Raw genomic sequence first — 13,165 nt, forward strand, 5'->3', positions numbered from 1 at the left:
ATTGTTCAGCTGTTTTTAGTAAAACTGATTGTCTATGCCGCTGAGTGTGATGCATTAGCTCATTCTTTTAACATGTCATGCATCTTAAGATTTATCTTTGATGTATCCTTTACCTGAAATGCCACTTTTCATGATGAATTGACAGGCATGTGTCATTTTACTTTCTCTCTCAGGCAACACCGGCGGCTTATTTGGAATAGATCCACTATCTGGCATGATTTCAGTAGCCAGAGAGCTGGACCTTACAACTGTGGGTTTTTATACCCTTACTGTGAGAGCCACAGATGGAGGTACACCGGCATTAAGTAGCACCACTGCTGCGAAGATCGCCATCTCTCTGTCTGATTTCTCCAGTCCAAAGTTTGCCCAACAAGAATACCAGGCTGAGATTACGGAGAACGTTGCCGTCGGGACTTTTGTCATAATGGTCTGTGCAATTAGTCGATCCATACTGAGTTATGACATTAAACAAGGGAACGATGAAAGGAGGTTTAAAATAAATCGTTACACAGGTGTCATCACAACACAAAGGGATTTTGACTTTGAGATGACTTCCTCCTATGTGTTGGCCATTCAGGCTGTCAACATGGCTGGGATTGCCTCCACTGTCACTGTCTGCATCCAGGTTGTTGATGAAAATGATAATCCTCCAGTTTTCCAGCAGCTCACATATAAAGGGACCATCAGTGAGGCAGCCCCTATCAATAGTGTGGTGATGAGTGAGGATGGAAAGCCCTTGGTAATTGAAGCCACAGATGCTGACAAGAATCACAATGCCCTCCTGATCTTCCAGATTGTGGAGGACACAGCTAAATTGTTCTTTACGGTGGACTCGGGAACAGGCTCAGTCAGAACTATAGCCCAGCTGGACTATGAAACATTCAGTGCTTTTGATTTTTCTGTTAATGTGCGGGACAGTGGCAGGCCTCAGCTAACAGCGGAGAAGCCAGCCAAAGTCCTAATCAGGGTTGGGAACGTCAATGACTCTCCCCCTCAGTTCTCACAAGAAGCTTATGACACTGTGTTGCTTCTTCCAACATATGCTGGGGTTGAGGTTCTGAGAGTAGAAGCCACTGATCCAGACATGGCCACTGATCTGATTTATTCTTTGGCTGATAGCAACTTGGAGCACTTCGAAATAGATCCATCATCAGGTGTCCTCACGGTCAAAAACAATAAACTCTCCAAAGACCGTTATCGTTTCAATGTCAAAGTGTCAGATGGACGGTACTTTTGCACAGCACTTGTGACGGTGTTGGTTAGGGAGGCTATGGACAGTGGTCTCCTTTTCAGTCAAACCTCTTACTCCTCGTCTGTACTGGAGAATAGTGTGAACATTACCACAGTGAGCATTATAAGTGCTGTAGGAAACCGCTTAAATGAACCACTAAAGTACACTCTTTTGAATTCAGGGACACGCTTTACAATTCGTCCCACATCAGGGGTTATTCAAACCACAGGAGTTCTCTTTGATCGAGAACAACAGGAACTGTATGAGCTGGTGGTAGAAGTGAGTAGAGAATATGACCAGCTGCGAGTTGCTAGAGTAACCGTCAGAGTAGAAGTTGAGGATGTTAATGACAATGCCCCTGAGTTTCTAGACCTTCCATATTACGCTGCTGTGCAGGTTGATGCAAAACCTGGCTCACCCATTTTCCAGGTGTCCGCTACAGATTTGGACAAAGGAATTAATGGAGCTGTGTATTATGAGCTTAAGGAGGACCATCCACAATTTGAAGTGAACAAGCTCACTGGGGAACTTACTCTTAAAAGGGCCTTTGATGCAGACTTGTCTAATGTTGAATATCCACTTGTCATACTTGCACGTGATGCAGGCTCCCCCTCGTTGTTCACTGTTGTTGAGCTTCCAGTTACAGTTGTGAACAAAGCCATGCCTGTGTTTGACAAGTCTTTTTATGGCATATCAGTAAGAGAGGACATTGCTGTGTTCACTCCCGTTTTATGCATAAATGCCACCAGTCCAGAGGGCCAAAACATTATATATACCATTGTGGACGGGGATTCCTCCTCTCAATTTGACATTGGCTTTGACAGTGGTGTGATTAATGTCATATATCCTTTAGACTATGAGACCACACCCTACTACAGGCTAACCGTCAGGTCTATGGACACTCTCACTGGAGCCAGATCCGAAGTAGATGTGGACATAGTTGTGGTGGATGTAAATGACAATTCCCCTGCCTTTGGCAATGCCTCATACACCACCACTTTGCCAGAAAACTCAATGATCGGTTCTAGTGTGATACAGCTCTTGGCAACAGACAAAGACTCTGACAAAAACAATATGATTACCTATCAAATCCTCTCTGATGGATTCAACAGCACAGACTACTTCCTCATTGACAGCACAAGTGGACTCGTGTTAACAGCCCGTCTTTTGGACTATGAACTTACACCAAGCTTCAGCTTTATCGTTAGGGCAACAGACAATGGTTCCCCGTCCCAGAGCAGTGAAGTTTCTGTCACCGTCTTGGTGAGTGACGTTAATGACAACCCACCGTCCTTCAGCCAACCACTTTACGAAGCTTTTGTGAGCGAACTGGCTCCCAGAGGCCACATTGTGACATGTGTCCAGGCTTCTGATGCAGACAGCTCAGATGCTGAGAGTTTGAGGTACAGCATACTCTCTGGAGATGAGAAAATGAACTTCATAATAGACTCCCAGACTGGTGTCATTTCCCTGTCCAGCCAGCGCAGACAGGGGATGCGGACAGCGTACGACCTCAACGTGTCTGTATCGGATGGGGTGTTCACCAACACTGCACAGGTGAACATTCGAGTCATGGGGGCTAACCTTTACAGCCCTGTCTTTAGTCAACGGTTCTACTTGGCGGAGGTCCGCGAGAATGCCCCTGCTGGTACCAGAGTCATTCAGGTGCGTGCTACAGATGAGGACTCAGGGATTTTTGGTCAGATCATGTTTTCTTTTATCAATGACCTTGGAAAGACTCAGTTTTACATTGGAGCCGATGGCCTAATAACGACAGCTCAGAAACTGGACAGAGAGAACCCAGTGAACCGAGACATTGTGCTAACTGTAATGGCACTTGATGGTGGGGGAAGAGCAGCCTTCTGCACCGTTAGGGTAATTCTTGCTGATGAGAATGATAATGCCCCACGTTTTAGGGCTATGGAGTATAGAGTTAGCATAAAGGCTAACATGCCAATGGGATCGCTGGTGACTCAGATCCAGGCTCAGGACCCAGATGCCGGCGACAATGGCAGAGTTAGCTACTCGCTGTACAGTGAGGCAAGGCTTCCTCTAGTAGATGTGCTGGAGATTGAGCCGGACAGTGGCTGGATGGTCACAAAGGGAAGCATGACACATCTCAGAGGAACAGTCCTCTCCTTTTTTGTCAAAGCTACTGATGGCGGGGTCCCAGCCAAACATTCGCTTGTGTCTGCATTTATTCATGTCTTACCACCTGATGCAAATGTCCCCTCCTTCACCCAGCCCCAGTACTCTTACACAGTCCCAGAGGACACACCTGTTGGATCAGCCTTGGGATCCGTATACTTAAGTCCTGGTCAGACTGCTTCATTTTCTGTGGTAAATGGAGAGACTGGGGAGAGTAACCAGGGTGGGACATTTTTGGTTGAGAGAGAAACTGGACTTCTAAGGCTTGTTAGCCCTCTGGACTATGAACTCATCAACATTTACCGTTTCAAAGTTGCTGCCACCATGAGGCAGGCGCTGGTTGAATCTATGTCTGTAGTGGATGTAGAAGTAAAGGTGCTAGATGTGAACGACAACAAACCATTATTCGGAACCAGTTCTTATGTGGCCATGGTTATGGAGGGCATGCCTAGGGGTACACGCGTTATCCAGGTACGAGCACTTGACCCTGATTGGGGCTCTAACGGACAGGTTAATTACAGCATTGGCCCGACCCTAAACCAAGAGCAGGACAAAGCAAGTGGATCTAAATCTGTCTCCAGTACTATGTTTGTTATTGACAGCAAGACTGGTTGGATCACTACTCTCGGTGACCTGGACCATGAGATGTGCCCATCTTACACCTTCAACGTGGTGGCATCTGATCTAGGTGAAGGTGTCTCACTATCCTCGACTGCTGTAGTGACTGTTGCAATAGCAGACGTCAATGACAACCCCCCTACCTTCGAGAGGGAGTACTACAGAGGTGCTGTGCGAGAGAGTGACCCACTGGGGGAGGTGGTTTCAGTGCTGAGCACTCGTGATGGGGACAGCTCTGATCAGAATCGGCTTGTCAGCTTCCATATCACAGGTACGTATTAAAGTAGGCCACTGGAGGATGATTTATGGCTCTCGGTGGCTCTCCGGGAAAGATAATCACATTGAAAGGGTTTAATTTAATGAACTAACTGTGCAAAAGCTATATGAGTAAAGAGCCATCTGCTTTATGTGTCACATTACTTTGTTTAAAGACTATCTGGGGAAGTGAACAGATTGTTAGAATTAAGCTCAGTTTATTGTTTCCAATAACCTGGGATACTTTATATACCCTCTCCAAAAGTGTCCCTAAGTGTTTGTTCACTAAGCATGCTCTTAGAGTTATTTTGATGGGTGTAAGCACACATTTTTATTTGATGTGCTCAGTATAGTTTGAAATATTATGTTTTATTTTATTTTAAATAAAGTACAATAATACCATTGTTATGTGTTTATGCAAATTAAATACATGATGGTTTGGTTACTGTGCAGGACATCATAGAGTTTTACAAATCTTCCTTCCTAATTTATCTCAATTGTGTGGCCATTCTTTTTGACTCAGGAGGAAACCCCAAGGGAGTGTTTGGGCTGGCTCCTGTTCAGGGTGAGTGGAAGGTCTTCGTGAAACGGCCTTTGGACAGAGAGGAGCAGGATCAATACCTGCTCAATATTACTGCCAGTGACGGACTGTTTGTAACCCGCATAGGCGTAGAGGTCACTGTCATAGATGCCAATGACAACAGCCCCATCTGCAATCAGGTCTGAGCAATTTATTTAGACTGGCCTTTCATCTCATACAGCCCAAGTTAACAACTGCCATGTTTAATGCCTGCATTCAGATGTAAATGAAGTCTTTTCACACAAATATATTTTGTATTCAGAATTCAGTACACAGTTTGAATAGTTTTTCATCATTATTTTTTAGGCTCAATATGAGGCCTCGTTTCCAGAAGATGTGGCTATTAATACTGTTATTCTGACAGTTGGAGCTACAGACTTGGACACTGGTGTCAATGCAGAAGTTCAGTACTCTCTGTTTGGCATTGGAGTTGAAGATTTTTACATGGATGCAAATACTGGTATTTCTGTACTTCTTCTTTAACATTTGCTTTTACTCATAATGCTTGATTTTTGTCCTTATTTGCTCTGGAGGAGTTTTTCCAGTCAGAGTTTACAGGTTCACAAAAAGTTTTTTTTTTGTTTTGTTTTTTGCCTCAAGACTATGATTCCTTCCCGTCTGGTGATATCAAACATGTTTGACATTTGTCATTCGTCTCTTAGCAACAATGTGCATGTTTATGCATGATTTTGTGTTCAAAGTGATTTGAAAAGTCTGGTAGTGTGTGATCCTGTGTCATTTAGTCTATACTGCCCATTTGTTTTCTGCAAACATTTTCAAATTCGGCAACTGTATGAAAAACCGGTTCGGATTTGAAAAGTTCTGAACTGAAATGCAGATTATCTTTAGATTATTTTCAGCATAATTGGTTACAATACAATTAATACAATTTTGCCTGCTATCCCAAATTAACTTGGACGTTTAAAGCATATTTAGATAGACAGCATTGATTTAGTAATGACTTCATTGACGTCAATATGCTTGATTGAATGAAACATTTATGAGACACAAAAATATTTAGCACCCTCATCCATCATTTAAAGTATCTTTTATTCATATCACTGAAGTTTTTACTTATTGCAACTCTGGCCCATGGTTCTGAAATCCATCCTACAGTATGAGGCTTTGCACTTTTCTTTTTTGTGCCAGGTGAACTGAAGACGGCCTCTCTGTTGGACCGGGAGAGAACGGCAGGTTATAAGTTGGTAGCGCAGGCTACAGATGGAGGAGGGCTGTTCTGTCGCTCTGAAATTTCTCTGACCATTCTGGACGTTAATGACAATGCGCCATCATTTGCCTTCACACGGTTCATGGCGAGTGTATATGAGAGCGCTGCACCCAAGGCCTTGATCACACGCCTTCAGGCTAATGATCCAGATGAAGGTGTGTATTTCACACGTGTAACATTTAGGTTCAACTTTATTTGATATAGAAGTGGTCTTGTGACTGATCACCATCTCTTTTTTCCAAAACATTTCAACCCCTTTTGCCTTCACCATTTTATTTTAAATAGTCCTGCAGTTTGATTTAGAAAACTAAAAACAGCTCATAAAACTCTCATAACAATAAAAAATAATGTTTAAAATTGTTTTAATTGAGTCACAGCATATCACATTGCATGCCTTTATATTTGGCAAATATTTAGTTCCTTTTTTCCATGTTTGATGGTGTTTTTTTATGTCTTCTCCCAGGTCTGAACAGGAAGATTGTGTACACACTCGTTGACTCTGCTGATGGTATGTTCTCCACTGACCCATGCTCTGGTCTGGTGATCCTGGAAAAGTCTCTGGATAGAGAAGTGCAAGACTTGTATTCGATAAGGATCAAGGCTACTGACCGAGCAGGGGCCGATGGCTCGCTTTCCACCCAGGTGGACCTCACCATCGTGGTTCTGGATGTGAACGACAATCCACCTGTGTTTCAAAAGCAAGATTACGCGGCCACAGTGCCTGAAGATGTCACTGTAGGAACAGAAGTGCTGCGCGTCTTTGCCACGAGTGGTGATATTGGAGTGAATGCAGAAATCTACTTTCGAATCTTGTCTGGAAATGAGCTGGGAAAGTTTTCCATTGACTATTCAACAGGCAAGGCGGGGAGACGGATGTCTTCTGCACATAAACAATTATTTCTGGTTTGAAATTGTTTTGCAGTTTTTAGTTCGATTTCTTTCAAGAGCTTACTTGTAACTAACGCAAACAAAGGCTTATTGTAAGGTCATTTATATTTCCTTTCTTCACGAATCATTGAGAGAAATGAAAGAAAGTGTATTGACTCTAGACAGCATATTATGATTTGACAAATTGTGCCTGTTGAAATAGCACAATAAAAGTGCAGCGATTGGGAAAATGAGTTATGAATGCTCCACAAAATTCTAATAATCATGCTTAACATGCAGAAAACATGGGAACAGTTACAGAGAGTACTCTTTGTTTCTTAAAAAGATGTAGGCAGTCAATGGAAACCCTGAAATACAGTATAACATTTTTATAGTTATATCACTTCCCATCCATTGAGTTTTGACAATAGAATAATGCACTTTAGTTTATACCTGTACTTTAAGACAATTAAGTGCTTTCTTTTGGCTATTGTGTGTGAGCTTAATGGTCTGGTTTTTCTTGCATCCAAAGGAGCCTTTGTATTGAAAGTTATGTAAATGTGGCGCCTATTATATGCATATAAATTAATTGTCTTTGCTCTGACTCATATCTCCTATGATTTCAGGCATAATTTCCGTGGTGGACGATCTTGACTATGAGCTCTGCAAGGACTTTTTCCTAAATGTAGAGGCCTTTGATGGCGGATCACCTCCCTTGAGGTCCAGGACCATAGTGACCATAGAGCTACTGGACGTCAATGACAACTCGCCTTCTTTCAGCGAGGACATTTACAATGTTCTGATCAGCGAAGACGTAGCCATCGGAGAGACCGTCACGAGGGTAAAGTTCTCTCATTAGCCGAGCCACTTCATTGGCATTTAATTAGCCGCAGACATAATTTCAATTTCACAGCTAGCATATAATTAAGCTCATTGCTCGCATAAATCCCCTTAATGAATTAAGCTAGTTATTCATTTGTACTGTGTACTTGAGCTGTAATATAATTTATCGGAAGAGGGTGTAATTTGCTTCATGATCCGTATAAATTCAGGAATTATTGGCCTCTCTGGAATATGCATATATGGGCTTGTTGTCTGTTTGTAATGTGCAGCTGTTCGCAGAGGACCTGGACAGTCAGATCAATGGGCAAATAACGTATTCCATTCTGAAAGGGGACCGTGACAACCAGTTTTGGATCGACCCTGTCACTGGGCTTCTGAAAGTTAACAAGGCACTGGACAGAGAGACGGTTAGTCCTTGGAATGAGCTCGGGTACTTTGGCTAATGAATCTTGACATCTCTTCGAGACACTCTCCTGAGACGTTGCATGATTTCGGCCAATTATGTTTAAATCAGCCGTAAAGTCTTTAATTTGGCAAATGTTGGATTGAAATTGAGGCTTTTGTGTTACTGTGGGTTAGCGGAGAGTCCTGTTCTTCTAAAAAAGACATTTAATAAGAATTGAGTCACTCTAAACTGTTTTTACCTGACATTTATCTTCCTGTCTCACTTGTATAAGGTCTCAAGCTACTCATTGTCTGTCCAAGCGTTTGACAGCGGGTCACCTGCCAAGTCAACCACTGTGAATGTCAATATCGAGATTGCTGATGTGAACGACAACCCGCCGATCTTCTCTCCCGCTAATGCTTCAGCTGTGATTCAGGTGTGAGCCACAGTCTTTTATTTGCAGCAATAGACATACCTACAATATATGGGACATGTGAATGTTGCTAAGGCAATTGCTACTATTACTGTTGCTAAGGGATTTCAACAAACGACTGGATGATTCATCAAATATTCACATTATATTTACAATGTTTTTAATGTCGTTTTTTACCATTAAGAATGTGTAATTTGATTTGTTTAGTGCTGTTACAACATGCATGCTTTGACGGAAATGTTTTAAATTTCAGTAGCAAAAAAAAAAGAAAAAACGTTTTTAGAATTTGTAGGTTTACAAAATCGGTTGTAAATCAGTCTTTCCTGATCCAGAACTCAAAATGTTCCCTTTTTGAAATTTTTAACGTATTTAAATGTTTTATTAAAATACACTAACGTTGAAAAGTTTGATATTTTAATGCTTTTGAACGAAGTGTCTTATTCTCACCGAGGCTGGATTTATTTGGTCAGTAATACAGTAAGAACTGTAATATTGTGAAATGTTATTATAATTTAAAATAACAATTTTCCATTTTAATATTTTTAAAAATGTAATTTGAATTTTAAACTGAATTTTCAGAAGCCATTACTGCAGTCTTCAGTGTCACATCAGAAATCATTCTAAAATGTTGATTGGTTATTATCAATGTTAAAAAAATTGTGATGCTTAAAATTTCTGTGGAAACAGTAAACAAGATTTGATGAATAGAAATGTACAAAGAACACGGTTTGTCTTTACTGTCATTTTTGATCAATTTAATGTGGCCTTGCTGAATAGAAGTATTCATTTCTTGAATAAAAGTATTCATTTCTTAAAAAAAAACAAAAACTTACTGACCCCAAGATTTTGATTGGTAGTGTATGTTGGTCAATGGTGCAGTTTATGACTATTATATTATGTCTAATATTGTTCTATAAAATTTATGGAAAATATAAAAAAATCCTCTTTTTGTTTGGTTTATAAGATTTATTTTAGCTGTATTTTATATAATGCTCTTAACATTTAGTATTTACTTGGTTGAAATGAAAGATCCTCCAAAAAAAATAAAAAAAATAATAAATCAGCCTTTCAAGACATTTCAGAGCAAATACATAAATATTTTGATATATTGTTAGAAGGCAGAAAAAACTGAGAGAAAGTATATTAAATTTCAGCACAAAACTCATCTTCCCATGGAAATGATTTTTACGGCTTGTTGGGGAGAGGTGTGCTACAGTATGTCTTATGATTTACCTCCACGATGATAAAGTGTCTAAGAAATCACCTAGACTTATTAAAGGAGCTACCTGAGCCACATCTATGGACTAGATAGAATATTATGCATTTCAGGGTCAGTGTTTTTGACTAGGTTAAGGAAATAAACAACCTAGCTATTACATAAGACACACTTGCAAACTCGTTCCAATCACCCACAGCACACTAGAATCGAAGACTTTTGTATTGATACCTTATTTCTGTATTTTTATTTTTCAAGTTAAACAAGCCTGCAGGAACTACCATCATCACACTCTCAGTTTCTGATAAGGACTCCTCTAGAAATGGCGCACCTTTTGAGTTTCGCATCGTGTCTGGAAATGAGGGAAATGCCTTCAGTTTGGACCAGAATGGAGAATTACGGACAAGTCGAGCATTTGGCCCAGATGCAACGCGGGAGTATACGCTTGAGATACAGGTTCGTACAACTGCAGAAAACAGCACAAAAAAGTAAATTGTCTGTTTTTGGTTGATTTTAATAGTTTAAGGTTTTAAAACAACAAAATCTGAATGGATGGTTGGAAAAAGGTACCTCGACAATCTTAATGTAACCTTCATAAAGAAAAATCAGCCTCTGCAACATAAAAGTGCCAGCAGTTAAATAAACACTCATGTAGCTGCAGTGATATTTCTAAGGGATTGAATACATTTCTTTAGTTTGAAGCTTTAAAATTGCACAATGTGTTTTTGTCCTTGTCAACAAGGTGCGTGACTCTGGGAAGCCTCGTCTGTCCTCCACATCCTTTGTGTTTGTGCGTGTCATCGGAGACAGCCTCTTCAAACCTGTGGCTTTCCCACTGGAAATCAACATTGTCATGGCAGCAGATGTGTTTCCTGGCGGGATTATAGGAAAGATCTATGCCACAGACCGAGACGAGAATGATGTTCTTTCTTTCAGTCAGAGACCACAAACAAAGAGTCTTTTCAAAATCAACAGACAGGACGGGACGATTGTGGCACTAAATGGCCTGGAGCCTGGAAGGTAAATTAAAGGCAACCTTGATTCGAAACAACCTTAAGTCAAGTGTATTTTTCTTCAATAATGGGCACTTGGGGCCTTGTTGACCTTGATGTATAAATAAACTCTCACTAGTTTGTTTTATTTAAAGTTTAAATAGCCCTGCATGTCCTCAAACGTGACTAGCTAATGCAAATCGTACAGCTTTATTGCTAGCATTTATGAAGACATGCTTGTTGCATTATTTCACAATTTGATTGTAAATCAAGAAAACAATTTAGTATAACACTTGACAATAAGGTTTAATTTGTTATCATGATAGGCATTCACTAATCTTAGTTAATGTTAATCTCAACATTTACCATTACATTTTTAAGGTCAAAAGTCTTATCTGTTTACATTAGTTAATGCACAATGACATTAACAACATTTTTATTAACCAACATTAAATGCTGTAAAAATATATTGCTGAGTGTTACTTTATGTTAGTTTAAAAAGACCTTATTATAAAGTGTTACCAGTCTATTTTGTCTATTGGGGGAAAAACTATTGGTGCAAAATTATCGAATGTGGTGGTAATGACAGCTATGGAACTAATTCAATATAACATAGATCATTTTCACATTGAAAAGTTAATTTCACTTTTTCATAGTTTAAGTAATAAGTAATTTTCTAGGACAAGCTTAAAACAACCAAATCTAGACATTTAAAAATATTTGCATTGTAAACAGTTTCTCGACTATTTGTGAACTTGTATAACCGAATTAAATGTAGTTTTAATAAATAGTAAACCAATTAAAAGTGCTGGTAGTTAAAGAAACAGCTATTCAAATAAATGGCTTGAATCTCTCTTTCTTCAGTGCAAAAAAAATTGGTTAATTAGCAGATTCAGGTATAGACTGACATCATAATATTATTGGATAATCAATCTATATTTCTACTTTTGTGCTTGGGGAAACTGCAAATTTTCTTCATAATAATCGTTAACCAGTGTTATTTTAGGTTTTATTTTATTTTTTTTAATAGTTGTGTTAGTTTGAATTTGCTTTTACTTTATAGTTTTAGTTTACATGTTACTTTTAGTATATTTATAGTTTACATGATACTTTTAGTAGTAGAATTCTTAGTGATTTAATTGTGTTTTTGTCATTAAAAAAATAATTAATTATTTATTTTTTACAGTTTTAGTTTTTATATATTTTCAGTTAATAATTTTAGTGCCTAAACTTACATTTATTTCAGTTTATTGCCAATGCAACATTTTTAAGTTTTTCAACTAATATTTATATTCTTTTTATTTGAGCTTTATTTCAACTAACAAATGTTTTTAATAGTGTCAGAGCCAATAGCCTCATGGGCAGCACTTCATGCGACGCTGATTTCGAGTCCCAGCCCGTGGTCCTTTTCCGGACCCTAAAAAAGCCAAGAAAGAAATGTTTTTCATTAGTTTGTTTTAGTTTACGATAATGACCATGTCTGTATCTGTAACACTGTGTTTTTTCTCCCAGGTACTCCCTAAACGCTACAGTCAGTGATGGGCGGTTTTCTGTAACAGTGGCTGTTAGTGTCCAGGTGGAGCAAGCCACAGATGAGATGGTGCAGAATGCAGTGACTCTGCGTTTCCAAGACCTGACCCCTGAGGATTTTGTGGGTGTTTACATGGAAGACCTGAAGAAGGTGCTCCGTAGCTCACTGGCTGGTGATGAGACGGGTGTTACTGACGGGCCAGACCCTCTCCACATCTTGGGAGTGCAGCCACTGAGTCGCTCCAGTCAACTGGAGGTGCTTCTTGCCATGGAGACTCCGGATGGGGGTTTTATGAGCCCTGGGGAACTGGCTCTCAAGCTGGAAGAGGTGAAGGGTTTACTAAACGGAGCGCTGCGGGTGGTCAACATCCTGGATCAGAGCTGCTCAGGGGAGCTTGAGTGCGACGAGAGAGTCTGTGAGCTCACCCTCAGTCTCGATCCCATCGCCTTGGTCACCTACACCACCTCCAGAGTGAGCTTTGTCTCTCCACGCTTCAGCAACAAAGAGATGTGCACGTGCCTGGGTTAGAGCTCTGCTCCAGTCTCCAGTAGTAAAATAGGCTAAACTAATTCAAATATTCATTCTAGGATGCATTTCATAGTATGCATTATTTATCCTGGTTGATTAAATTCAAACAGTGGCTTGAGTCGCAGAAAATCCATTTGCTCGCTTTCTTTCTTTTGTGCCCATTGCAGGAGGAATGTGTCCATCTTCCCTAGAGCTTTGTGATGGCCAAACGTGTCCGTCAGACATGCAGTGTGTGCGCAGCAGCCCTACAGCGCCCTCTCTCTGTCAGTGTCTGCCTGACACGCTCGACAAATGCGCAGGTTAGACTCAA

At 40.3% G+C, this 13,165-nt stretch overlaps 1 protein-coding gene across 1 annotated transcript in view; it reads left to right on the forward strand.

Annotated features, from left to right (window-relative positions):
* Positions 1-13,165, forward strand: part of fat3b (FAT atypical cadherin 3b) — a 100,066-nt gene that overhangs the window by 19,269 nt on the left and 67,632 nt on the right. Inside the window, exons 10-21 of the mRNA XM_089126290.1 lie at positions 174-4,268; positions 4,776-4,972; positions 5,139-5,292; positions 5,982-6,215; positions 6,524-6,916; positions 7,554-7,768; positions 8,040-8,177; positions 8,448-8,591; positions 10,063-10,260; positions 10,547-10,824; positions 12,309-12,850; positions 13,023-13,154. Of these exons, the coding sequence (XP_088982416.1) occupies positions 174-4,268; positions 4,776-4,972; positions 5,139-5,292; positions 5,982-6,215; positions 6,524-6,916; positions 7,554-7,768; positions 8,040-8,177; positions 8,448-8,591; positions 10,063-10,260; positions 10,547-10,824; positions 12,309-12,850; positions 13,023-13,154 (6,720 nt within the window). The remainder of the gene's footprint in view (positions 1-173; positions 4,269-4,775; positions 4,973-5,138; positions 5,293-5,981; positions 6,216-6,523; positions 6,917-7,553; positions 7,769-8,039; positions 8,178-8,447; positions 8,592-10,062; positions 10,261-10,546; positions 10,825-12,308; positions 12,851-13,022; positions 13,155-13,165) is intronic.

Source organism: Pimephales promelas, chromosome 23 (assembly GCF_988280905.1).
Source record: "Pimephales promelas chromosome 23, fPimPro1.hap1.1, whole genome shotgun sequence".
NCBI classification, from domain to species: domain Eukaryota; kingdom Metazoa; phylum Chordata; class Actinopteri; order Cypriniformes; family Leuciscidae; genus Pimephales; species Pimephales promelas.